Below are 27,648 nucleotides of genomic sequence, written 5' to 3' on the forward strand. Positions count from 1 at the left end.
TGTATGTACAAATCTACCCTATAATGATAAAAATCCATGCAGTGGTTTTTAATTAATCTGTAAAAATAATATTCCCTTTTTCAAATTGAGCCGTTCTCAGATGCTTGTCATTGTGGTGTCACACCCACGATAGTTGATTAACATGTGCGTTTTACCTCAGATCATCTGTAACAGTCCGCCCTCTTTGTTTCGTTGCCAGAGCAGGGATATAAGTTAGACAAGAATATCTCAGATTGAGCGATTGAGGTGTTGTGTTGCTGGATGTAATAATGAACATAGTGGTCGTCATTTACTCCCGACATCTGAGCCGCTGAAGATTCAGTAGATTACGTTTGTTTGTGAAGGGAATGTGCCTCCTGATCTACATTTATCCGTCTATGTTTGCACAAATCATTGATGATTCAGATTCACTTACAGCAGAAGTGAGTATAAGGTTTTTTTTATGAATCTTTATGATCACCTTTCCTAATAATGTGCTAGTTAGCAAGTTTAGCGGCTAAACGCGGCTAAAGTAAACAGGCTTGTCACTCCACAGAGAGAAGAGAGGGGCGGGGCGAGCAGAGCTCATTTGCATTTAAAGTAGCCTCGACCAGAATGAGATGATTTTTGCAGAGCTGATTTTGGCAAGGTAAAAAGGGTGTTGTTTTACACAACCTTTGAGAATTTTTAACCAAAGTATATTATAGACTTTTCATTAAGACCCTAAAGAATCATATCAACTTGTGGAAAATGGGCATCCGATGACCCCTTTAAAGTCTCACAGTCTTTTTAATGTTGAAAACTTCACGGAATCACAGAGGTATGAAGTGAAGAAGAATGCAATGAAGTCATAAACAAGAGTCTGATTCCACACTTTTGAGTAGTGTGTGATTTTCAGACTTTCAGACCATTGGTCTATGACTGATCGGTCTATGCCAGGGGAGCCCAACCCTGTTCCTGGAGATCGACTTTCCTGCAGAGTTTAGTTCCAACCCTAATCAAACCCACCTGTCTGTAATTATCAAGCGCTCCTTGAGATCCTAATTAGCTAGTTCAGGTGTGTTTGGTCAGGGTTGGAGCTGAACTCTGCAGGAAAGTCGATCTCCAGGACCAGGGTTGAGCACCCCTGGTCTACGCAATGCCAGTTTAAGCAGAACACACCTTTTGTTAGGGGTGTTCAGTAAGTTCTGCCATGAAACATATGTCATTCATTCAGTCCAATCAGGTTGCGAATGTATCACTATACCTTTAGGTTTGGTATCTTTAGGGTTACTTTCAGAAATGTTAGTGTGAGCGCTAAGACGGCCAGGACCTAATAATTTACCTTTTTGGTCCGGACCAAATGAACCAAACAAATAGTGAACACACCCTTAAAATCTGATCAGATTTTGAAAGTTGAAGCTGCAGTGAGTGACACGACGTACCAATAAGCGACATGCTTTTTTAAAAGTTGGAACTATGTCGCCACATTGCGCGTAGCACTTTCTCCCATTCACCAGTAATGTGTGCACCATAACGTCATATCTAAAGGTAGTCTGGGTGCTTCAGTCTGATTACTACATCATTTCAGTTTGTTTCCCAGATAAAACAAAATATGATTACAGTGAGGTACATTAAATAGCAAACAGAGCCATGCATTTGAGATTCATTATTGGGTGAACTTGGCTTGAAATCACCTAAATAGTCAGTGTAATAACTGTCGAATTTTCTCCAAGCAATAGTGGTCAAAAAATCTTGAGAAAGGTAGAAGAGCATATTAATGATTCGCTCTGTAAAGCTCATTTTGTCAGTGAGTTTACTCATCACTCCAGGAACAAATGATGGTGGAGCTGGGATCTGACCACACAGCCGCTCTACAATGTTAGCGATAATCTGAACGTGTAAACCAAAGGAACGTTCAGCTTTTTAGCGACAATATCGCTGCACGGGTACATCGGATCTGACAGAACAATGTCAAACTTTCCATTTTGGAGTTTATCCATCAACTCTGGCGATTTGAGAACGCCGTCACAGTATGATACAGACATTTCCTGAATTCTGGAAACAAACTTGTAGAATTTCATTGCAATCTGCAGTATGTTTAATTCATCAATCTCATACAACGAGAAATAGGTAAAATCCTCAAAGAAGGCACGCACCATATGTTCATCCATGGGCGCATTAAAGGACTTTTTTTGCGTGTCCACCTTGAATGAAAACAGTGTTTTCAGGGCGTATCAGTAAATTGAACAGAAAGAGCAAAGGGAGAGTACAGTTTCCATAATCACTTAACCTCTTAAGATTCTCTCTATTTAAAGTGTTGATGCTACTTTTGTAGTACATTTTATAATTTTCTGGAGCTGACAGCATTAATGGTAGTGGGGGTGGGCCATTAAAAGCCTGGGGGGAAAAAGATCTATGATAAAAATTTATAAAGCTGAACACTGGCATGTTGGTAAACAACAACAGAAAACAATCATTCCTTCCCAAAAATTAAACAATGGTTTCCTGACTAGATTTTTCACTGTATTGTTATTTTTTGTATGACTCAGACTTGAAACAGCCAGAGCAGACTAACAAGGCAGCATTTTCACAGATGAACCTTACAGTAAACTGAAATGTTAACATGTTTGCAAATGTACAGTGTCAAATATTCAAGCATGAACTGTGAAATCTTTAATCATGAATACCCTGGATTAATAGTGCATTGACATGACCTCATACCTGTTTTTCAGTGCATGTTAAAAAAATGTAGAATGTTCAAATCATATAGATTGTTCAAAGTAAGCAAAAAACCTTTTCACTCTTTTTTGCTTTTCCTCTTTGATCTAAAACAGCAACGCATTATGAAGAATTTGCACATTTTAAAGAAGACGTAGAGGACTACAGTCAGGATAGTGATGAGAAAAGCGAACACATCCAGACAGTGGTACTGGTACCAGGTAAGGTTGTGGGACTCGACACGCAGGTGTTTAGCACCTTTATTGCGCATGACAAACTCAATCCAGAACACAGACTCATCTAAAGGCTTCACTGGTCTGTCATGATGAATCCTGGACAAACGCATAGCATTTTCTTTATACCTGCGGAAATGAAGACAAATACTGTTATATGTACGTGTATATAGTGCAGATGTATAGAGAACATGGAGCACTGACACCACTGTAAATCAAATGATACGAGTGACTTACGAGGGATCATTAATGACGGTATTGAGTTTATCCACCAGGTCTTGCGGCTCCATGGTTTTAATATTGTCTATGACAAGAGCAGCACCTCTGGCCTTCATATGAACCAAATTATCAGGCTGGTCACCAAATAAAGGGATCCCGACCATTGGAACGGCATGATAAATGGCCTCATATATGCCATTAGTGCCTCCATGAGTGATGAATGCTTTAGTTTTAGGGTGACCTGATCAGGAGGTAACGGAAACCAGGAAAAGCAAAGAAAACACTGTTACAGTACCATATAAATATAATAAACATAGTATATAATCACAAATTATAACACAAACCCAATAAATCATTCTGAGGGATCCACTTATAGATTCTGGTGTTTTCACCGAGAGTATCTGGCTTCTCTCCACCATATCGCCATAAAACCTGCAACACATTTACACAACCACACTCTCAACTGATCAGTGTATAATGACATTATAGAGAATCACTAGTGGAATAAACGTGGATTTTCACTTTGAATTGTGACAAAATTAACCTGTATAAAACTCATTCAAATTGAGGTTACTGCTTTTCCCTTGTTCCAATCATATCAGTGCTTATTTAAAAAATATAAGCATGGTCATTTACCTTCTGTGGAATCTGTGCCAGTGCTGAGGCGATCTTATTGCTTATCTCTTTGGGCATTTTGTCTACCAAAGACCCCAGAGTGAAGACCACAATCCCATCATCCCCTGAGCTCTGTGCAAACTCCTCCATGTCCTACACATAAAAAAGACATCACAAACTTGTGTTGTGTGCAACATCTGATATGTATTGCTGCAGGTGCAATTCACTCCACATCCCAGGTAAAAGATGGTGCTAAAGCAACTGGTACAGCAGGGTTACATGTGGGTTCACTGCTGAATCTTCAGTGACAAGGCAAAATATTTTATATTTTAACTTTTTTTTTAAATGCGAGGTTGTAATCTGCATTGAATGTGATGCAGTAAAAAAAAAATGACTGTGTACCGCGAAATAACGCAGAGAAACATTTTCATATTTTCATCTTTCTTTTCCACGTAGGGTTGGAGCAAAAAACAAATAACTTTTGACAGTGTGGCCAGTGTGGTTTTATTCTTGAACAAATTATTAGGCAGGTGGAAAGATTTTACCCCAGCTAACAGACCTTTTAAAGAGTATTAAAAATAATAATAAAATAAAACAATTACTTGAGTTACTGTTAAAATCATTCTGAAGAATCTGAATCCATTCTGATGAATCTGAATCTATTTAGAGCGATTACTTAATCACTGAACACAATCATTGTTTTCAGTGAACTAACGACAACTGGTCTTAAAGTATGTACACATATCATGAATTATTTATTTGACCAAATGCCAAAAAAGACAGACCCACCTCAGGTAATGGTTTGGCAGGGCGGCAGTGAAGGCCTCCAACATATTTGAAGTTGGGCAGGAATGGCCGTGGAAACTCAAAATCCCAGTAGGTTCTGATTAACCAAATATCAGCTTTACCCATCATCTCACAATAGGTAGTGGGCCGTCCTGGAATGAGGAAGTTCAACACAAGTTAGTATTGAAATCTCATACCCTTTTTATAAAATCTTGAAAATATCACAGAAGTACGAAACGAGGTCAGTATTGTAATTAACAAGAGTTTGATTCCATTGCATTTTTCAAGATTACTGGCTGATTTGGGGGAATGGAGCTAACAAAACTAACTAGCCACTGTACGGAGGCATTTGTGCATATTATGACCCGAAGTGACCAGATGTAAGACCTAAAGAGGGTTCCCGAATCTCACACGATTTTTTGATTGCTTAAAGTCAAAGGCAAATTCTCCAAATGAATCATCAAATTCTCAAATATTAACACATTTCATATTTGAAACTATGGGTTTCATAAAAAATTGTGTAGTGTATAATGATCACAGATGTTTTTTTAGTGTCAGAATATGAATCTTTCCAGTCGTAGGTTTTTGAACATGTTTGATATTTTCAGACGATTTTAGAACACATATCCACCTTGTTCTTCAATGCGAGGGTGAGCATATGGGCGAGACTTCCAGTTCTTTAAGCGTTATAGGGAAATAACAAAAAGAATAACAAAGTGCAGTAAATGGTAAAACTGTTTGAACTAACAAACCAGTGTGTTCAAAATTAAAACAACACATTAAAATAATATGGTAAGACACACCAATTTGCAATAGCTATTTTTGGCTGTTTTATACAGCCAAAAATAGCTAAATGCAGATAAGACAGGAAGACAGACTCATAAAATTTACTGAAAAATATTTGTCATGCTTCTCCTAGCAACAAAGCGTACATTTCTGCGATAGTTTGTTGGTAGTGTGTGACGTCAGTGTTTTAAAATCATTTTAAAAGTTGCAGCTGCTGTGACACGATTTACAAATACGCGATTTGCTTTTTTTGCGCGTTGCACTTTACCCTTTCCCATTCGTCAGTAATATGAGTGCACCGTCTGTGTATATCTAAAGTCTTTGGGTGCTCAAGCCTGATTACCACTGAACATAATTTCAATTTGTTTCCCAGATTAAACAAATATGTTTACAGTAAGCCACATTAAATAGCAAACGGAGTCGTGCACATATTATTTATTTATTTAAATGCATGTGTTTTTGTTTCAGCACATGTAACTATTTCTTAAAAATTAGTTATTTTTGCAGCGGAACCCGTTGTTGTAGGTTAGCGGAAGGTCATGAGACTAAGTAATGACGTCAGTTTCATTATTGGGTGAACTACCGTTAGCGCTTTTCTTTAACTCACCTAAATATTCACTGTAATAAGTGTCAAATTTTCTCCAAGCAATAGTGGCAAAAAAATCTTGAGAAAGGTAGAAGAGCATATTAATGATTCGCTCTGTAAAGCTCATCTTGTCCGTGAGTTTACTCATGACTCCAGGAACATATGATGGTGGGGCTGGTAACTGACCACACAGCCGCTCTGCAACGTTAGCAATGGATAAACGGAACGTGTAAACCAAAGGAACGTTAAGCTCTTCCGCTACAATGTCGCTGCACTGGTAGATCGGATCTGTCAGAACAACCTCAAACTTTCCATTCCGCAATTTATCCATCAGCTCTGGCGATTTGAGAACGCCGTCACAATATGCTATCGACATATCCTGAAGTTTGGAAGTAAACTCCAAGACTTTCTTTTGAATCTGCAGTAAGTTTAACTCATCCATCTCATACACTGAGAAATACAGAAATTCCTCAATGAAGTCTCGCATCTCCTGTTCATCCATGGACACGTTAAAGGGCTGATAGGTGAAGCGATCCGAATCTTTAGCTTTCATGTAGAGAGAGGTACCCGGAACCAGCACTGTGACATCGTGTCCCCTGTCAATCAGTGCTTCCAACACGATCTTCAGATTGATCCAGTGACTGCCCTCAGTAAACCAAACTAAAACATTCCCACATTCTGCAGGGCCGAACACAGTGAGCAGAGAAAGAAAACACACTACGAGTCTCATGATTGCCAGCGATAGAGTGCGAGTGTGAGATCACCAGAGTTCCGCCTCAGTATATACAGTGAGGTATAATTATTAACCAGTGCAAAGTCATGGCACTTGGCGATCATATATCAATAAAGTATTCAGGTAAAAGGCGTAGACCAAAAAGAAAGGTAAAACAGGTTCATGCACATAGCCGTAATTCTTGTTTTTTAAGTAGAATACATGGGGAAAAGTAAACGATCTTTCAGCGTACATTATTCATGGTAACGGTGAACGTTTAAGTTTCTCATTATAGTTTCTAAATAATTCGCATGTACACCACATACGCAAGAGACAATTAAGTTTATGCTTTTCCTTTTTTACCTTATATGGCGTTGCGCATACTCCTTTAATGCAACCAGAGTCCACGAAGTTCATGGACTACTTCAATGGTTCATTTTGACGTTTTCTAGAGCTTTACAGCATTATTATATGTGACCCTGGACCACAAAACCAGTCATAAGTAGCACGGGTATATTTGTAGCAATAGCCAAAAATACATTGCATGGGTCAAAATTATCGATTTTATGCCAAAAATCATTAGGATATTATGTAAAGATCATGTTCCATCAAGATAATTTGTAAATTTCCTACCATAAAACTACTTAATTTTTGATTAGTAATATGCATTGCTAAAAACTTTAAAGGTGATTTTCTCAATATTTAGATTTTTTGCACCCTCAGATTGAAGATTTTCAAATAGTTGTATCTTGGCCAAATATTGTCCTATCCTAACAAACCATACATCAGTGGAAAGCTTATTTATAAATGTCAGTTTCAAAAAATTGACCTTTATGACTGGTTTTGTGGTCCAGGGTCACATATACCCAAAGGCAATGGGAGTGAGGCAGTAGATCTCACACTGTGTTTTTACATAAAAAGATATATGACAAAAATGTCTGATATTATTGTTTTACAATCTCATCTCATTAGCAGCTTCCAGAAAGCCACTCACTCATAGCCTTATTTTTATTTCTTGTCAAAAAGCCAGCTGATCTTTACATACCCCATGCTCCTAGCTTGATTCAAAAAGCATAATATCAGCAAAATAAAATAAACAACTCAAACTGAAAACTTTTGATTAATTTGTTCATAATGAACAGTAAATGAATTGCAAAACAAGTGCATATTTATTCTGTTTAGTTTCAATGTCTGAAAGACTTAGGCCTATTATTTCTTTTCGTATGACTCAGACTTAAAACAGCCAGAACAGAATAACAAGGCAGCATTTTCATAGTTGAACCTTATGTACAGTGTGAAATCTTTAAACATGAATTGTGAAATCTTTAAACATGAATCCCCAGGATTAATAGTGCACTGACATGACCTCTAGTTTTCAGTGCATGTAAAAAATTAATATATCCTACAGAATGTTCCAAGTAAGAAAAAAGCTTGATCATTCTTTTTTGCTTTTCCTTTTTGATCTAAAACAACAACGCATAATGAAGAATTTGCACATTTTAAAGAAGACATAGAGGACTACAGTCAAGACAGTGATAAGAAAAGCGAACACATCCAGACAGTGGTACTGGTACCAGGTAAGGTTGTGGGCCTCGACACGCAGGTGTTTAGCGCCTTTATTGCGCATGACGAACTCAATCCAGAACACAGCCTCATCCAAAGGCTTCATTGGTCTGTCATGATGAATCCTGGACAAATGCATAGCATTTTGTTTATACCTGCGGAGATAAATACTGTTATATGTCTCTGTATATAGTGCATTATATAGTGCATATGTAGACAAAACAATGAGTCGAAATCCTGTTATGCGCTGACACCACTGTAAATCAGATGATATGAGTGGCTTACGAGGGGTCATTAATGACGGCATTGAGTCCATCCACCAGGTCTTGTGGCTGTGTGGTTTTGATGTTATCCATGACCACAGGAGCACCTTTGGCCTTCATATGAGCTAAATTATCAGGCTGGTCACCAAACAAGGGGATCCCGACCATTGGAATGGCATGATAAATGGCCTCATATATGCTATTAGTGCCTCCATGAGTGATGAATGCTCTGGTTTTGGGGTGACCTGAATCAGGAGACAAACAAAAAGCAAAAAACAGTTTTAAGGTAACACACTTATAATAGAAATATACAGACAATAAACATTAAAATTCATACCCAAATGCCCTATTTTTATTCCCATTGCTACTGTTTGCTTTTTCTGTTTTTTAATAATTTTAAACAGGATTAATATCAAAATATTAAGTATTTTCAAAATGTATTTTGAATTTAGAAAGTAGCATTCAATCACAAATTTTAACACAAACCCAATAAATCATTCTGAGGGATCCACTTATAGATTCTGGTGTTTTCACCAAGACTATCTGGCTTCTCTCCATCATATCGCCATAAAACCTGCAACACATTTGCACAACCACACTCTCAACTGATCAATGGATAATGGCAAAGAAACTACAGAGAATCACTGCCTGACAAAATTAACCTTGATAAAACTCTTTTAACTTGAAGCTACTACTTTCACTCATTCCAGTGGCATCAAGAAGCAGTCCTTATTCATTCATGATATATGGAAGGAAAAAAAAAAATCATTGAGCAATTTTGTCCATTTTGTCCGATTAATGAATTTAGACAAGAAAGTAGATTAACTTTGGTGGATAAACCTGAAAAATTGAAATAAAATATGTTCTGATGTTCATTCATGTTTATTTTGTGCTTTAAGTGAATAGGAAAAGAAGATCGGTTCACGTGTCGATTAATAAGGCAAAAAAAAGGACATTTAAACGCTGAGACCTTGTTTCATACCCTGTTTTGTCTGCTGGTGTGTTTTCAGTTTCGTCTTTGTTCCATGATGCATTTTTCACTGCGTGAAAACATGACTTGTAGTGTGAGAGCATCATTGTTTGTGGACATAGCAACAGTAACTAAGAAGGGCAGGTTTTTGCAAAGGGTCAATTGAGAAATCGTTGGCGCCACAAGATGGCCCTGCCTTCGATAAACTGCGCACGCCTCCTCACTTCATGTATTCTGGCGCCAAACCTGGATGTAAGCATGGTAAATTACCTTCTGTGGAATCTGTGCCAGTGCGGAGGCGATCATATTACTCTGAAGTAATGAAGACCACAATCCCATCATCCCCTGAGCTCTGTACAAACTCCTCCATGTCCTACACATAAAAAGACATCATGAACTTATGGTGTAAAAAAGTGAAACTACATGCATTTCTGTAAAATCTGAAATAGGTTAATGCAGGTAAAATTCACAGCAAAGAAAATCATATTTGATTTGTATGCATGTGAGGTTGTACTGAAGTCTGTATTGAATGTGATGAAACTTCTTTCTATTGAGTGTTTCTCACGGGTTTCAAGTAAACGCGTCTAATTTCCAAGACAAATGACTCTTGAGTCAGTTCTTTTTAGTGAATCATACATATAAAGAGCAACTACAAATTACTCTTATGTGCCAGCTCTTTAAATGAATGGTTAAAAATACTTTACCAGTTTGAATCAGTCTGAATCCATTCAAAGCAGCTACTGAATCAATATCTAAATCACTTACTTAAGTTATTTTCAGTGAAATTATGATGACATCTCAAGGACTTACAATTAAAATCGTGTACGTTTTATTAAATTCAGATCATTTGTGCTCTTAATAACATCAAATAGGGTTAAAACAGACAGACGCACCTCTGGTAATGGTTTGGCAGGGCGGCAGTGAAGGCCTCCAACGTATTTGAAGTTAGGCAGAAACGGCTCTGGAAACTCAAAATCCCAGTAGGTTCTGATTAACCAGATATCAGCTTTAATCATCATCTCACAATAGGAAGTGGGCCGTTCTGGAATGAGAAGTGCTTGACAGCTTTACACAAGTTTTTTGTACAGTATTTAGACATGCTTCACACATCTTGCATCTGCAGCACACAAGCTTCACATTAGCACAACTGCAACAGCCAAGGACATATACTTGAAAGAGCTATCCATAAGCATTTACTTTCAGCTCAGCTGGCTTAGCAACCTTGGCCAAATAATTAATTAGCCTGAAACCGCAGGAAAATTAAAGGATTAGTTCACTTCCAGAACAAAAATTTACAGATAATGTACTCACCCCCTTGTCATCCAAGATGTTCATGCCTTTCTTTCTTCAGTCGTAAGAAATTAGTTTTTTTTGAGAGGAAAACATTTCAGGAATTATCTCCAAATAGTGGACTTCAATGGTGCCACAAGTTTGAACGTCCAAAATGTAGTTTAAATGCAGCTTCAAAGGGCTCTAAACAATCCCAGCCGAGGAATAAGGGTCTTATCAAGTGAAACATCCGGTCAATATATATATTATATATAATATATATACTTTTTCACCTCAAATGCTGTTCTTGTTTAGCTCTGCCATGTGCATGCATACTCTGTGTAATTCGGGTCAATACAGTTGCCCATCTCATTTTCTCCTCCAACTTCAAAATCATCCTACATTGCTGTTTTACCTTTTTTTGTAAAGGGTGTTTGACCTTCTTTGCATGTTCACTTTGTAAACACTGAGTCAGTACTTCTGCAGCAATGTAGGACGATTTTGAAGTTGGAGGAGAAAATTAGATGGGTGTTTTTTGACACACCCTAACTGTATTGACCTGGATTACAGAGTACACATGCACATGGCAGAGCTAAACAAGACGAGCATTTAAGGTTAAAAAGTATATAATTAAAAAAAAATTTTTAAGAAAATGACCGATCATTTCGCTAGATATCATTTAGACCCCTTTGAAGCTGCATTTAAACTGCATTTTGGACGTTCAAAATCGCGGGCACCACCAAAGTCCACAATACGGAGATGATTCCTGAAATGTTTTCCTCAAAAAACTATTTCTTTTTACGACTGAAAAAAAAGAAAGGCATGAACATACTGGATGACAACGGGGGTTGGGGTGAGCACATTATCTGTAAATTTTTGTTCTGGAAATGAACCAATCCTTAGTATAGCATAACAGTTTTGAATGGCTGATGACACATGTCCCAAAACCTTCACTTGGTGACTATCCTGAGGTGTAGCATAAAATAAATGCACATTTAAGACAAAACTAACAGCATCCCTGGTGAAAAAAAACAGCATATGCTGGTAGGTATGTTTTGATGCTGGAATGCTGGTTAGGTAGGTTTTGATGCTGGTTTAAGCTGGTCCTTTGCTGGTTTTTGCTGGTCAAGGACCAGCATGAACCAGCAAAGGACCAGCATAAACCAGCATCAAAACATACCTACCAGCATATGCTGTTTTTTTCACAAGGGATGAGGGTTTGGAAAGTCATGTGTGAGTAAACAATCACATTTTTTATATTTCTGTTATCTATTTCTTTTTTATATATATTTGGGCTTTTTGTGGCTTTAATGAACAGGACAGTAGAGAGATGACAAGAAAGTACTGGGCATAGTGAGGGGAACGGGATCGGCAAAGGACCTCGAGACGGGATTCGAACTCGGGTCACTGTATATGTAGGCGCACTACCCACAAGGATATTGGTGCCGACATCTATTTTTAACAAGCCCTCAAAATTGAGCAGTAGTCAACTAATATGATAAAATTAAATACTGAAATAATTTAAAGCCATCAAAAGAGAAAGATGCTATTTGCCCAAAATGGTGTTATTATGCTATCTACCAGTTAACCAGCTAAACCCTATTTGCGATGCTACTTATGAAACATTTCTGCTTCCTTTAACTCACCTAAATATTCAGTGTAATAGTTGTCAAATCTTTTCAAGCCAAAAGTGGAAAAAACATTTAGAGGAAGGTAGAACAGCATATTGATGATTCGCTCTTTAAAGTCCATCTTGTCTGTGAGTTTACTCATAGATGCAGGCACAAATGAAGGTGGAGCTGGTATCTGACCACACATCCGCTCTACAGCACGGAACGTGTAAACCAAGGGACCGTTCAGCTCTGCAGCCACAATATCGCTGCACGGATAGAGCGGATCTGACAGAACAACGTCAAACTTTCCATTCCGCAATATGTCCATCACCTCCGATGATTTCAGAATGCCATCACAGTGTAACAGATTCATATCCTGAATAATGTTAGCAAACTTGTAGACTTTCATTAGAATCTGCAGGAAGTTTAACTCATCAGTTTCATACACGGAGAAATACACAAACTCGTCAATGAAGTTGCGCATATCCTCTTCATCCATGGACACATTAAAGGGCTGGTATGAGAAGCGATCCGATTCTTTAGCTTTCATGTAGAGAGAGGTATCCGGTATCAAAACTGTGATATTGTGTCCCCTGTCAATCAGTGCTTCCAACACGATCTTCAGATTGATCCAGTGACTGCCCTCAGTAAACCAAACTAAAACATTCCCACATTTTGCAGGGCCGAACACAGTGAGCAGAGAAAGAAAACACACTACGAGTCTCATGATTGCCAGCAATAGCGGGAGAGACCACCAGTGTCCCGCCTCAACATATACTGCCTAGTTTAATTATTAACTGGTCATTGCGTTCATCTATCAATAAACTGTAGGTAACTAGGAGAAAGGTAAAACTAGCGATGTGCGTTTTCGAAACACTGCTTGCGTGAAGCTTTGCAATCTTTTGTTTTGAACGAGTGGCTCGGAGCGCCTAGCAAACTGCAAAAGTCGCGTGATTTCAGTAAACGAGGCGGCTACTTTTGCTGCTTCTTGTTTTACGGCGGATCGCAAACACATAAGCGAGGCTTCGAATGTTTCGAAATTTCAATGGTTCTTAGTGACGCAATGAACCTCCCTCTGCTTTTTACCTGATCTCGGATCAGTTTTATAAAAAGTATTCTAAATATTATATGATAAAATATTTGTATAAAAAAGGAACAGTACCTAGTAGCTAATTGTCTCTTATTGGCTTGACTAGCCACGCCTTCCATAAAACACAAAACACCACATGCAAAACGTCGCACATTTGCTAAAGTAAAAAGTCAATTCAAAGCTATTTTAACTCTTCTTATTGTTAGCCATATACGTGCCAAATTACACACGGATGACAAATGTAAAACAGTCGTTTATATTTTACATTACACAAGCTCCAGAACGTTTGATTTCATTTTATCATATAATGATCAATAAATTAATTACAAAATAATTTATTCTCCTTTTAGTTTCAGGGTAGGAACGACTTAAAACAGCTGGAGTGGACTAATAAGGTGGCATTTTCATAGATGAACCTTAAATACACTATTACAAATTTTAACCTTTGGTTAGCAAATGTACTGTGGGAAATTTTTTAACATGAATTGTGAAATCTTTAAACATGAATACTCCGGACTGACAGTTCATTAATATGACCTCATACCTATTTTTCAATGGTTTTCAGGATAAGATGCACCAGATGTGTGAACCAGTCTTTCAATATCAAATCTTCTGTCAAAAGTTTCCCAGTGACCACTAGAGGGCGCAATGTATTGCTTAGTGGCCTAAGGGCCCCACAGACAGCTTACATTTAAAATGTAAACAATCTGAAATCATGTATAAATGAATGCATTATACAGGATATTCCAAACAAGCAATAATCTTCATCAGTCTTTTTTGCTTTTCCTCTTTGATCTACAACAGCAACGCATTATGAAGAATTTGCACATTTTAAAGACGACGTAGAGGACTACAGTCAGAACAGTGATGAGAAAAGCAAACACATCCAGACAGTGGTACTGGTACCAGGCAAGGTTGTGGGCTTCGACACGCAGGTGTTTAGCGCCTTTATTGCGCATGACGAACTCAATCCAGAACACAGCCTCATCCAAAGGCTTTATCGGTCTGTCATGATGAATCCTGGACAAACGCATTGCATTCTCTTTATACCTGCAGAAATTAAGACAAATATTGTTTCATATCTGTGTATATGTACAGAGAACACTGAGACCTTAGAATATCTAGACTGAAGTCCAGAGTCCTGTTATACACTGATACCACTGTAAATCAAATGTGACTTACGAGGGATCATTAATGACAGCATTGAGTCCATCCACCAGGTCTTGCGACTGCATGGTTTTGATGTTGTCCATGCTAACAGCAACTCCTTTGGCCTTCATATGAACCAAATTATGAGGCTGGTCAGCAAACAAGGGGATCCCAACCATTGGAACAGCATGATAAATGGCCTCATATAAGCCATTAGTGCCTCCATGAGTGATGAATGCTCTTGTTTTAGGGTGACCTGAATCAGGAAACAAACATTGGTAAAGAAAACACTGTTACTGTACCATATAAAAACATAATAAAAATAAATTAGGAAATATAAAAGAAGCTTATAATCACAAATTACAACACAAACCCAATAAATCATTCTGAGGGATCCATTTATAGATTCTGGTGTTTTCACCAAGAGTATCTGGCTTCTCTCCACCATATCGCCATAAAACCTGCAACACATTTACACAACCACACTCTCAAATGATCAGCAGATAATGGCAGTTTACAAAGAATTACTACCTCAATAAACGTTCACATTTAATTATGACCAATCACATTAAGCAGCAGTGCTTATCTAGTCATGATATATGGATGAAAATGATGTAAGCATGGTAAGTTACCTTCTGTGGAATCTGTGCCAGTGCAGAGGCAATCTTATTGCTTGTCTCTTTGGGCATTTTGTCTACCAAAGACCCCAGGGTGAAAACCACAATCCCATCATCCGCTGAGCTCTGTACAAACTCCTCCATGTCCTACACATAAAAAGACATTGTGAACCTACGGTGTGAAAAAGTGAATCTACATGTATTTCTGTAAAATCTGAACTGTTAATGCAGGTCTTTCATTGAAATAATAAGTCATCAGATGCATGTTTTATGAAATTCAGATGTCTTATTAACAGCAAATGAGGCAGTACAAGACAGACATACCTCGGGTAATGGTTTGGCTGGGGTGCAGTGAAGCCCTCCAACGTATTTGAAGTTGGGCAGGAATGGTCGTGGAAACTCAAAATCCCAGTAGGTTCTGATTAACCAGATATCAGCTTTACCCATCATCTCACAAAATGAAGTGGGGCGTCCTGGAATGAGGAGGTTCAAGACAAGTTCAGCTAACTCTATCAACTACATTTTGATTACCACTGAGTCATGGCTTGTATTTTTGATTCAACACATTATTTTTGCAGCAGAACCAGAGGATGATCAGCATATGTGTTTGGAACTACATGAGGTGAGTAATTAATGATAGTTAATGACAGAAACTAGCGTTTTCGTTTAACTCACCGAAATATTCAGTGTAATAGTTGTCAAATTTTCTCCAAGCAAAAACGCTAAAAGCATCCTGAGAAAGGTAGAAGAGCATATTAATGATTCGCTCTGTAAAGCTCATCTTGTCCGTGAGTTTACTCATTGCTCCAGGAACAAATGATGGTGGGGCTGGGATCTGACCACACAGCCGCTCTACAGCGTGAGCTATGGAGAATCGGAAGGTAAAAACCAAGGGAACGTTCAGCTCTTCAGCCACAATATCGCTGCACGGGTACATCGGATCTGACAGAACAACGTCAAACTTTTCATTCCGCAGTTTGTCCATCAACCCAGGTGATCTGAGAACGCCGTCACAGTATGCTATAGACATATTCTGAAGTTTGGAAGCAAACTCGTAGAATTTCATTTGAATCTGCAGTAAGTTTAACTCATCCATCTCATAGACTGAGAAATACAGAAATTCCTCAATGAAGTTTCGCATCTCCTGTTCATCCACGGACGAGTTAAAGGGCTGATAGGTGAAGCGATCTGATTTTTTAGCTTTCATGTAGAGAGAACCATCCGGAACCAGTACTGTGACATCGTGTCCCCTGTCAATCAACGTTTCCAACACGATCTTCAGATTGATCCAGTGACTGCCATCACTATACCAAACTAAAACATTCCCACATTCTGCAGGGTCGAATACAGCGAGCAGAGAAAGAAAACACACTACGAGTCTCATGATTGCCAGTGATAGAGTGCGAGTGTGAGATCACCAGAGTTCCGCCTCAGTATATACAGTGAGGTATAATTATTAACCAGTGCAAAGTCATGGCTCCTGGCGATCATATATCAATAAAGTATTCAGGTAAAAGGCGTAGACCAAAAAGAAAGGTAAAACAGGTTCATGCACATAGCCGTAATTCTTGTTTTTTAAGTAGAATACATAAGAATCAGAATCAGAAAGAGCTTTATTAGTGTGTTCACACACAAGGAATTGGTCTTGGTGTTAGGAGCTTCCAGTACAGAAAATACAAACATAGTGCAGACATACATAAAGTTAAGGTAATAATAAACACTAATATTAAAAAAGAATATACAATAAATTATAAATAACAGTGGTAATAAAAATATACAGAAAGAAAAAAAAAAGATGTCCATAGACAGAACTATGAATGTGCATATGTGCTATATACAAAAATTTTGTTAAGTAAATACACATGACCAGTACTGAGGTGTGTTAAGTGTGGTTCAGGTGGGATATGGCTTGGGGGAAAAAACTGTTCTTGTGTCTGGCTGTTTTGGTGATGTACATGGGGAAAAGTAAACGATCTTTCAGCGTATATTATTCATGGTAACGGAGAACTTTTAAGTTTGTCATTATAGTTTCTAAATAATTTGCATGTACACCACATACGCAAGAGACAATTAAGTTTATGCTTTTCCTTTTTTACCTTATATGGCGTTGCGCATACTCCTTTAATGCAACCAGAGTCCATGAACTTCATGGACTACTTCAATGGTTCATTTTGACATTTTCTAGAGCTTTACAGCATTATTATATGTGACCCTGGACCACAAAACCAGTCATAAGTAGCACGGGTATATTTGTAGCAATAGCCAAAAATACATTGCATGGGTCAAAATTATCGATTTTATGCCAAAAATCATTAGGATATTATGTAAAGATCATGTTCCATGAAGATAATTTGTAAATTTCCTACCATAAAACTACTTAATTTTTGATTAGTAATATGCATTGCTAAAAACTTTAAAGGTGATTTTCTCAATATTTAGATTTTTTGCACCCTCAGATTGAAGATTTTCAAATAGTAAATATTGTCCTATCCTAACAAACCATACATCAGTGGAAAGCTTATTTATAAATGTCAGTTTCAAAAAATTGACCTTTATGACTGGTTTTGTGGTCCAGGGTCACATATACCCAAAGGCAATGGGAGTGAGGCAGTAGATCTCACACTGTGTTTTTACATAAAAAGATATATGACAAAAATGTCTGATATTATTGTTTTACAATCTCATCTCATTAGCAGCTTCCAGAAAGCCACTCACTCATAGCCTTATTTTTATTTCTTGTCAAAAAGCCAGCTGATCTTTACATACCCCATGCTCCTAGTTTGATTCAAAAAGCATAACATCAGCAAAATAAAATAAACAACTCAAACTGAAAACTCTAACTTTTGATTAATTTGTTCATAATGAACAGTAAATGAACTGCAAAACAAGTACGTATTTATTCTGTTTAGTTTCAGTGTCTGAAAGACTTAGGCCTATTATTTATTTTCGTATGACTCAGACTTAAAACAGCCAGAACAGACTAACAAGGCAGCATTTTCACAGTTGAACCTTATGTACAGTGTGAAATCTTTAAACATGAATCCTCAGGATTAATAGTGCACTGACATGACCTCATACCTAGTTTCCAGTGCATGTAAAAAAATAATATATCCTACAGAATGTTCCAAGTAAGAAAAAAGCTTGATCATTCTTTTTTGCTTTTCCTCTTTGATCTAAAACAGCAACGCATAATGAAGAATTTGCACATTTTAAAGAAGACATAGAGGACTACAGTCAAGACAGTGATAAGAAAAGCGAACACATCCAGACAGTGGTACTGGTACCAGGTAAGGTTGTGGGCCTCGACACGCAGGTGTTTAGCGCCTTTATTGCGCATGACGAACTCAATCCAGAACACAGCCTCATCCAAAGGCTTTATTGGTCTGTCATGATGAATCCTGGACAAACGCATTGCATTCTCTTTATACCTGCAGAGATGAAGACAAATACTGTTCTATGTCTGTGTATATAGTGCATATGCAGAAAGAACAATGAGCCCTCAAAATATCTAGACTGAAGTCCAGAGTGACTTACGAGGGATCATTAATGACGGCATTGAGTCCATCCACCAGGTCTTGCGGCTGTGTGGTTTTAATATTGTCTATGACAACAGCGGCACCTCTGACCCTCATATGAACCAAATTATCAGGCTGGTCACCAAATAAAGGAATCCCAACCATTGGAACGCCATGATAAATGGCCTCATATATGCTATTAGTGCCTCCATGAGTGATAAATGCTCTGGTTTTGGGGTGACCTGCATCAGGAGACAAACAAAGCAAAAATGTTATTACATTAACACACTTATGGTGGAATTATACAGACAATAAAAGTAAAGAAAGTATTTTTTAAGTAGCATCCAATCACAAATTACAACACAAACCCAATAAATCATTCTGAGGGATCCACTTGTAAATTCTGGTGTTTTCACCGAGAGTATCTGGCTTCTCTCCACCATATCGCCATAAAACCTGCAACACATTTACACAACCACACTCTCAACTGATCAGCAGATAATGATAAAGAGATTACACAGATTTAAATTGTGACAAATGTAACTTTCCCACATTCCAATTACATCATGCAGCAGTGCTTATGCAGTCATGATATATGAATGAAAGGGATATAACAATGGTAAGTTACCTTCTGTGGAATCTGTGCCAGTGCGGAGGCGATCATATTGCTCATCTCTTTGGGCAATTTGTCTATCATAGACCCCAGAGTGAAGACCACAATCCCATCATCCCCTGAGTTCTGTACAAACTCCTCCATGTCCTATATATAGATACATGGATAATCAATAAATTGAACTGCAAGTTCTTATTAACTGCAATTTTAGAAAAAGACAAACCCACCACTGGTAATGGCTTGGCAGGGGTGCAGTGAAGCCCACCAACGTATTTAAAGTTGGGCAGGAATGGCCGGGGAAACTCAAAATCCCAGTAGGTTCTGATTAACCAGATATCAGCTTTACCCATCATCTCACAATAGGAAGTGGGCCGTCCTGGAAAGAAGACTACTTTAGACATGCTTAATTCATCTTGCGTGTACAGCACATAAGAAACACAGATGTAAATGCCATGTGAGTGAAGTATGACATCATAACTAAACAAATTGGCTGGTGGGACAAGTCTTAAATCCTTCATTTGATCACTATCAGCATGACTATATGAAAGTGTGTCCTATACATGGCAAATGTCAGTGAGTGCTGATTATTCTCTTTCAAGGTGTTTGAAGGAACATTCTGGGTTTAATAGCCTGCAAGATAAGATCGATCAGCTGAATTTGTGGCATTTGGATTACCACTGAAAATAATTCAAATTTCTTCCCCAGATTAAAAAACAAATTTGTTTATAAAATGTATTTGTTGGCAGAGCTCTCTTCAGATCCAACTTTAACTCACCGAAATAGTCTGTGTAATAGTTGTCAAATTTTTTCCAAGCAATAACGACAACAAAATCTTGAGAAAGGTAGAAAAGCATACTGAGGAGTCGTTCTGTAAAGCTCATTTTGTCAGTGAGTTTACTCATTGCTCCAGGAACAAATGATGGTGGGGCTGGTATCTGACCACACATCCGCTCCATAACGTGAGCTATGGAGAATCGTAAAGTGTAAACCAAGGGAACTTTCAGCTCTTCAGCCACAATTTCGCTGCACGGGTACATCGGATCTGTCAGAATAACGTCAAACTTTCCATTCCGCAGTTTGTCCATCAACTCTGTCGATTTGAGAATGCCGTCACAATATGACAAAGCCAAATCCTGATGTTTGGAACCAAGCTCGAAGAATTTCATTTGAATCTGCAGGAGGTTTAACTGATCCATCTCGTACACTGAGAAATACAGAAATTCCTCGATGACGCTTAGCATGCCCTGTCCAGATGTGGACACATTAAAGTGCTGAAAGGAGAAGCGATCCGATTCTTCAGCTTTCACGAAGAGAGCACCATCTGGCACCAGCACTGTGACATCGTGTCCCCTGTCAATCAATGTTGCCAACACGATCTTCAGATTGATCCAGTGACTGCCCTCAGTATACCAAACTAAAACATTCCCACATTCTGCAGGGCCGAACACAGCGAGCAGAGAAAGAAAACACACTACGAGTCTCATGATTGCCAGCGATAGCGGGACAGATAATCAGTGTCCCAACTCAACATAAACTGCCTGGTCTAATTATATAGGTTACCTGAGCAAAGTCATTGCGTTCATCTGTCAATTAAGTAGAAAGGTAAACATAGGGATGGGCGATTTTTTTTAAACGTTTGCGAATCTCTAGAGCGCGTATCCAGAGCCCTCGAGTTGCGATACTTGGGCTTCCATAGGAACTGAGGAACGCGGAAGTAAATGGTGTCATGATAGAGAGTGTAGCACTGAAGCGAAGCTCATACATACAGCATACCCATTAGCTTTTTTTTCTTTTTTTTTTTTTTCTTTGAATAATGCGTTATTATTCCAGTGCCATGAGAACATGATTACATACACTACCGTTCAAAAGTTTGGGGTCAGTACATTTTTATTGTTTCTTTTAAGAAATTAATACTTTTATTCACCAAGGATGTATTAAGTTAATAATTAAAAGTTAATAATAAATAATTTACATTGTTATAAAATATTTATATTTTGAATAAACACTGTACTTTTTAAACTTGTTATTCATGAAAGAATCCTGAAAAAAAAAAAAATCACAGGTTCCAAAAAATATTTGGCAGCACAACTGTTGATATTATCCAACATTGATTATTCTAATAATAAATCCGCATATTAGAATGATTTCTGAAGGATCATGTGACACTTAAGACTGGAGTAACAGCTGATAAAAATTCAGCTTTTCATCACAGGAATAAATTCTATTTTAAAGTATGTTAAAATAAAAAAAAAACATTATTTTATATTGTAAAAACATTTTGCAATATTACTGTTTTTTTTTTTTATATATATTTTTAATCAAATAAATGCAGCCTTGATGAGCATAAGAGACTTTTTTAAAGACTATTACAAGTCTTACCCAAAACTTTTGAACGGTAGTGTATACAGAACACACCCTATCTGGGTATTAGCTATACCTGTTTCACACATAAAAGGAGTAATTTGACTGAGTTTTTCAAATGAAATACAACCCAGATAGCACACGTATGTCTGCAAGATGTCTGTTAAAGATCCCTCGATCTGGAAAGCATCTGCTGTGTATAAACGTCTGGCACATACATTCTAAATCATAAACATCTTAAAGACATCTAATAGACGTCTATTTGACATCTGATAGGAAGCGTCCAATAGACGTATTGCAGATGAGCAAACTATGTCTTGCAGATGTAAATGCAGACGTCAAATAGACGTCTCCGAGATGTACATGTGCTATCAGGAAGAGCTGTTCTGAATGATGTGTCTAACGTAAAGTAAAAAGTTTGTACTATTTCAGACGGTGTGTAAGGCAGATAATGCGAATATTTGGTCTTAAGGTTAGATAAAAAGAGTGTGTAACATCTGTATTGGGTTTATAAAAGGTGTTAATCATGTTTGGGCTTAGTTTTCGTTGCATTTACACTGTTTTGACCAGCAGATGTCGCCAGCATGTTTTGTTTTGAACGCTTCGACACTGAAAGTGAATCATTTTGCGAAGTTGGTTTAATTGCTTCGGAGTTTCGAAAAGCTTCCTTTCTCATATCACTAGATAAACAAGAGAAAAGGAAGGAGAGGGATGCGTCTTCTTATATGGTATATTCTACTTAATTATTGCACAGTCTAGAGTTACAAAAATCTTGAAAAAGAAATAACAAATTGTATACAAATTGTATAAGGTACACATTTCTAGCAATTACGCAGTTAATTCTCATTGCATTTTCAGAAAGTTTCGTAATATTTTTCCTCTCCCCAAATTTGTCACTACCGAAACACAATAATATATAATGTAATAAGAAGGGCTATATTGACCTATTAAGATGTTACTTACATCTACCTTATATATATATATATATATATATATATATATATATATATAAGGTAGATGTATATATATATATATATATATATAGCAATTTTATTAAAATGTTTTTTTAGAGGCAAATAAATAACAATCAATTTTAACAATATTTGAAGTGTGATTTATGAGATTTGTTTTATTTTGAATCCAATCTTTCTATGTAAAAGGCATAAAGTTGATCATACTGATTTTAAAGTTAAGGATTCATTCGTTTGAATATGCATTGAACCAAACTCTACCAGAACATCTTAGTTGATAATTCAATATGCTGTATTTCTGACAAAACATCCCATATTTAGGGAGTGACAGCTTTGCCTCATTTCAGAACACCACTGTATGCCACATATAAATTTATAAATCCCATTATAAAACCTCATAAGAAAATCTCAAGGGAAAACATGGCAAATTAGTCTTCTGGGTTTTGACGTCATACTTGCAGCATTTATGCTCATACTAAAAGCTGAACATTCAATATGTAAATAATCTGAAATTAATTAATACATCATACAGAATATTCAAAGCAAAGGCTTCATTACTCTTTTTTGCTTTTCCTATTTGATCTAAAACAACAATGCATAATGAAGAATTTGCACATTTTAAAGACGACGTAGATGACTACAGTTAAGATAGTGATGAGAAAAGCGAACACATCCAGACAGTGGTACTGGTACCAGGTAAGGTTGTGGGCCTCGACACGCAGGTGTTTAGCGCCTTTATTGCGCATGACAAACTCAATCCAGAACACAGCCTCATCCAAAGGCTTTATTGGTCTGTCATGATGAATCCTGGACAAACGCATAGCATTTTCTTTATACCTGGAGAGATGACGACAAATACTGTTATATGTCTGTGTATACAGTGCATATGTAGAGAGAACAATAAGTCCTTAAAAAATACAGTGACTTACGAGGGATCATTAATGATGGCATTGACTCCATCCAACAGGTCTTGTGGCTGCATGGTTTTAATGTTGTCTATGACAACAGCAGCCCCTCTGGCCTTCATATGAACCAAATTATCAGGCTGGTCAGCACACAAGGGGATCCCGACCATTGGAATGCCATGATAAATGGCCTCATATATGCCATTAATGCCTCCATGAGTGATGAATGCTCTGGTTTTGGGGTGACCTGCATCAGGAGACAAACATGGGTAAATAAGTAAAAGCAAAAGCCATTGTTACAGAAACACACAAGTGAAATAAACAAACAATAAACACTAAAATGCATACTCAGAAGTACAGCTATAACTTTATTTAAGCATAATTTACATTTTAAATGTTTGTATATATTTTATTTAAAAAATGTGTCACAATCACAAATTACAACACAAACCCAATAAATCATTCTGAGGGATCCACTTATAGATTCTGGTGTTTTCACCAAGAGTATCTGGCTTCTCTCCACCATATTGCCATAAAACCTGCAACACATTTACACAAACAAACTCTCAAATGATCAGCAGATAATGACAAAGACATTATAGAGAATGTGGAAATATACTTTTAATTGTGACTAATAAAACCTTGATGAATTAATTCATTTAAACTGAGGTTAATACTTTCACTCATTCCAGTCACATTAAGAAGCAGTGCTTATTTGTTCATGATATGTGGATAGAAATTATGTTAAAACGATCACTTACCTTCTGTGGAATCCGTGCCAGCGCGGAAGCGATCATATTGCTTGTCTCTTTGGGTAGTTTATCTATCATAGACCCCAGACTGAAGACCACAATCCCATCATCCCCTGAGCTCTGTACAAACTCCTCCATGTCCTACACATAAAAAAGACTTCAACTCATGGTGTGAATACAGAGTTAACTGAACTAAATCTATTCAGACTGGTCACTGAGTCAAAACATGGCTCACTGAACTACAAGTTATCATTATTTTTAGTCTAAACAATGAATTTGTAGACAAGTTTTATGTTCTTAACAGCAAATGAAGTGGAATGTTAGAAAGACAGATGCACCTTGGGTAATGGTTTGGCTGGGGTGCAGTGAAGGCCTCCAACATATTTGATGTTGGGCAGGAATGGTCGTGGAAACTCAAAATCCCAGTAGGTTCTGATTAACCAGATATCAGCTTTACCCATCATCTCACAATAGGAAGTGGGCCGTCCTGGAAAGTTTGCATAGTATTTTAGACATGCTTAACACATTTTGCATCTGCAGTATAGGCCAATAAACTGTTATACTATGGGTTCATACACATAGCTTTTGATCTTTATTTAGTTTTTAGAAAAATCATTTGTCATGGAAAAAACACTGATCATGTACTTTCTGAAGTTGTATGCATTGCATTTGTGTGTATGTGCATACAAATAAAACAACTACTGCATTAATATGGAACTCAAAGTCCCAGTAGTTTAGGATTAACCAAATATCATCTAACAAGAAAAGTTTCAGTAAGTTTAGCCCTTACTGGTGACCAACCTGAGCTGTGATTCCACAGACAGCACACCAGCACTAATATAAGTCCATTTAACACATACATGAGAAAATATATCAATATTTTTTAGTGTATTTCACTATGCAACAAATACTGTTGATACAGATTAAATATTTGTAGTTAAATTCCCTATAAAGAAGCCAGAAATGCATGTCATTGATAATCTTTCTCTCTAGTGAGCTGTTAACTTGAGAATGGGTTTATTGTGAAGCTGAATTTGAGAACCATAGCTTTTTGTTCACATTGGAACTTGATAAACTTGATTGTGTGAAGATCCTTCAAAATTATCCTTTTGTGTTCCACTGAAAGAATAAGGGTTTGTAACTACATGAGGTGAGTAAACAGAATTTTAATTTGTGTGTGAACTCAGTAATGAATTCAGAACATTGCTTTAACTCACCAAAATACTCAGTGTAATAATTGTCCATTCTTTTCCACATCACAATGGAAAAGACATCTTGAGTACAGTAGAAGAGTATATTTTTGATTCGCTCTCTAAAGCTCATCTTGTCTGTGAGTTTAGTCATGGCTCCAGGAATAAATGATGGTGGAGATGGCATCTGACCACACTTCTGCTCTACAATGTAAGTGTTGGTGACATGGAAAGTGTAAACCAAGGGAACGTTCAGCTCTTCAGCCACAATATCGCTGCATTGGAAGTGCGGATCTGACAGAACAATGTCAAACGTTCCATTCCGCAATTTGTCCATCAACTCTGGAGATTTGATAATGCCATCGCAGTATGAGAAAGCCATATCCTGATGTTTGAAAGCAAGCTCGTAGAATTTAATTTGATACTGCAGGAAGTTTAACTGATCAGACTCGTATGCTGAGAAACGAACAAGCTCCTTAAGGAAGTCGTGCATGTCCTGCGCATTCATGGAGACGCTGAAGTGCTGGTAGGAGAAGCGATCTGATTCTTTGGTATCCATAAAGGAAGAGGGATTCGGCACCAGCACTGTGACATCGTGTCCCCTGTCAATCAACTTTTCCAAAATAATCTTCAGATTGATCCAGTGACTGCCTCTAGTAGGCCAAACTAAAATATTCCCACATTCTCCAAGACCGAACACGGCAAATAGACCCAGAACAGCAATTATAAGTCTCATGATTACTAGCAACTGACCAGTCTGTAATCACATTGTGTCCTTTCTTCTATATTCCAAAATGTCTAATTATTTACTCAGTATACAGACTTGTACCATATAAAGTGACATGGTTTTTTATAAATCATTAAACTGCTTTGGTAAAAAGTATACAAAGTACCCCCCTTTTCTTAAAATTAAGTATCCTCAATGGCCAGCTATGGTGTCATCTGGATTCTGTAGTTGATTTGCTGATGCTTTCATTGTAGGATATATTTCAGCCATGAGAGGATTCTTTCAAAAACATTTTGAAATCTTACCGACCCCAAACTTTTGAGGTAATGATTATATTACTGAGCAAAAGTCGTGGGCATGTTAGAAAAATTCTTTAAACACAGTTATTTATAATTTTGCTTTAGTGTGCTGGTAGGAAATACAGTCAGGTCCATATGTATTTGGACACAATTTTTATTATTTTAGCTGTTGACCAAAACATATTCAAGCTTTAATTTAAGAGTAGTCAAAATTGGAGAAAAGGTTAAGGAATTACAGCTGTTTAATATGCACATCCCCCCCTTTTTCAAGGGACCATAAGTAATTGGACCAGGGGTGGCGAACTCCGGTCCTGGGTAGCCGCAGCCCTGCAGAGTTCAGCTCCAACCCTAATTAAAACTCACCTGTAAAGGCCTGGCAAAGCATCACAAAAAAGAGAAAACCCAGTCTCTGGTGATGTCCATGAATTCCAGAGTTAAGGCAGTAATTGCCTGCAAAGGATTCTTAACAAAATATTAGAAATTAAGATTTTATTTATGATTATATTTATTTGTCCAATTTAGCTCCTGAAGATGGGGGGTCTGTGTATAAAAAAAAAGTTGTCAGTGTCCAAATGTATATGACTGATTGTATGAGATGGACATGTTGAAACATCTTGAACTTTTTGCAGCAGTTCTAATAAATTTAGTCTGTCTCAGTTTTTCTGTCTCTTAATGTAATTACATACAGACTTAAAGGAGAAGTCCACTTCCAAAACAAAAATAATTCACATATAATGTACTCACCCCCTTGTCATCCAAGATGTTCATGTCTTTCTTTCTTCAGTCGTAAAGAAATTATGTTTTTTGAGGAAAACATTTCTGCATTTTTCTCATTTTCAAACTATGGTGCCCTGAGTTTGAACTTCCAAACAATCCCAACTGCAGTTGTAAATGATCCCAGCTGAAAAAGAAGGGTCTTATCTAGTGAAACGATCGGTTCTTTTCTTAAAAATAATATAATTTATATACTTTTTAATGTCAAATGCTTGTCTTGTCTTACTCTGCCTGGACTTTCTTTCCGGTTCATGACAGTTAGGGTATGTCGAAAAACTCCCATCTCATGTTCTCCCTCAACTTCAAAATCATCCTATATCGCTGTTTTACCTTTTTTGTTAAGGGTGTTTGATCTTCTTTGCATGTTCACTTTGCAAAGACTGAGTCAGTA

The 27,648-nt window shown here is 37.3% G+C and overlaps 4 protein-coding genes and 1 pseudogene across 7 annotated transcripts; all 5 read right to left on the reverse strand.

Moving 5' to 3' along the window:
- Positions 1 to 995: 995 nt before the first annotated feature.
- On the reverse strand, positions 996 to 2,141 carry LOC127165966 (UDP-glucuronosyltransferase 2A1-like; annotated as a pseudogene).
- Positions 2,142 to 2,611: 470 nt separating this feature from the next.
- LOC127165969 (UDP-glucuronosyltransferase 2C1-like) lies at positions 2,612 to 13,209 on the reverse strand. Its single transcript, XM_051111008.1, has 8 exons — positions 12,328 to 13,209; positions 12,132 to 12,133; positions 5,926 to 6,550; positions 4,536 to 4,684; positions 3,768 to 3,899; positions 3,476 to 3,563; positions 3,150 to 3,372; positions 2,612 to 3,041 (listed from the first exon to the last, which is right to left on the reverse strand). The coding sequence occupies exons 1-8, from the start codon at positions 13,019 to 13,021 to the stop codon at positions 2,759 to 2,761; spliced, it is 2,196 nt and encodes a 731-aa protein (XP_050966965.1). The 5' UTR covers positions 13,022 to 13,209; the 3' UTR covers positions 2,612 to 2,758.
- LOC127165965 (UDP-glucuronosyltransferase 2B15-like) lies at positions 7,278 to 10,437 on the reverse strand. The gene is made up of 5 exons (XM_051111006.1): positions 10,306 to 10,437; positions 9,683 to 9,785; positions 8,929 to 9,016; positions 8,465 to 8,687; positions 7,278 to 8,334 (listed from the first exon to the last, which is right to left on the reverse strand). The coding sequence occupies exons 2-5, from the start codon at positions 9,752 to 9,754 to the stop codon at positions 8,052 to 8,054; spliced, it is 666 nt and encodes a 221-aa protein (XP_050966963.1). The 5' UTR covers positions 9,755 to 9,785; positions 10,306 to 10,437; the 3' UTR covers positions 7,278 to 8,051.
- A 440-nt stretch (positions 13,210 to 13,649) lies between the features above and the next one.
- On the reverse strand, positions 13,650 to 20,968 carry LOC127165963 (UDP-glucuronosyltransferase 2B15-like). 3 transcript variants are annotated; one of them, XM_051111001.1, is made up of 7 exons: positions 20,050 to 20,968; positions 15,826 to 16,454; positions 15,475 to 15,623; positions 15,166 to 15,297; positions 14,907 to 14,994; positions 14,567 to 14,789; positions 13,650 to 14,434 (listed from the first exon to the last, which is right to left on the reverse strand). In XM_051111001.1, the coding sequence occupies exons 1-7, from the start codon at positions 20,760 to 20,762 to the stop codon at positions 14,152 to 14,154; spliced, it is 2,217 nt and encodes a 738-aa protein (XP_050966958.1). In that variant the 5' UTR covers positions 20,763 to 20,968; the 3' UTR covers positions 13,650 to 14,151. The 3 variants fall into 3 exon arrangements, with proteins under 3 accessions (XP_050966958.1, XP_050966957.1, XP_050966956.1); XM_051111000.1 differs by lacking the exons at positions 13,650 to 14,434; positions 14,567 to 14,789; positions 14,907 to 14,994; ... (1 more) ...; positions 15,475 to 15,623; positions 15,826 to 16,454 and adding exons at positions 16,768 to 18,578; positions 18,685 to 18,907; positions 19,034 to 19,121; positions 19,294 to 19,425; positions 19,506 to 19,654 and having other exon boundaries at positions 20,839 to 20,968; XM_051110999.1 differs by lacking the exons at positions 13,650 to 14,434; positions 14,567 to 14,789; positions 14,907 to 14,994; ... (1 more) ...; positions 15,475 to 15,623; positions 15,826 to 16,454 and adding exons at positions 16,768 to 18,578; positions 18,685 to 18,907; positions 19,034 to 19,121; positions 19,294 to 19,425; positions 19,506 to 19,654 and having other exon boundaries at positions 20,054 to 20,968.
- A 1,808-nt stretch (positions 20,969 to 22,776) lies between these two features.
- On the reverse strand, positions 22,777 to 27,270 carry LOC127165964 (UDP-glucuronosyltransferase 2B15-like). Of its 2 annotated transcripts, none has more exons than XM_051111004.1 (6): positions 25,485 to 27,270; positions 24,606 to 24,754; positions 24,277 to 24,408; positions 23,967 to 24,054; positions 23,540 to 23,762; positions 22,777 to 23,447 (listed from the first exon to the last, which is right to left on the reverse strand). In XM_051111004.1, the coding sequence occupies exons 1-6, from the start codon at positions 26,191 to 26,193 to the stop codon at positions 23,165 to 23,167; spliced, it is 1,584 nt and encodes a 527-aa protein (XP_050966961.1). In that variant the 5' UTR covers positions 26,194 to 27,270; the 3' UTR covers positions 22,777 to 23,164. The 2 variants fall into 2 exon arrangements, with proteins under 2 accessions (XP_050966961.1, XP_050966962.1); XM_051111005.1 differs by lacking the exon at positions 25,485 to 27,270 and adding an exon at positions 25,069 to 25,468.
- Positions 27,271 to 27,648: the final 378 nt, after the last annotated feature.

This window comes from Labeo rohita, chromosome 5 (assembly GCF_022985175.1).
Source record: "Labeo rohita strain BAU-BD-2019 chromosome 5, IGBB_LRoh.1.0, whole genome shotgun sequence".
Taxonomy (NCBI): domain Eukaryota; kingdom Metazoa; phylum Chordata; class Actinopteri; order Cypriniformes; family Cyprinidae; genus Labeo; species Labeo rohita.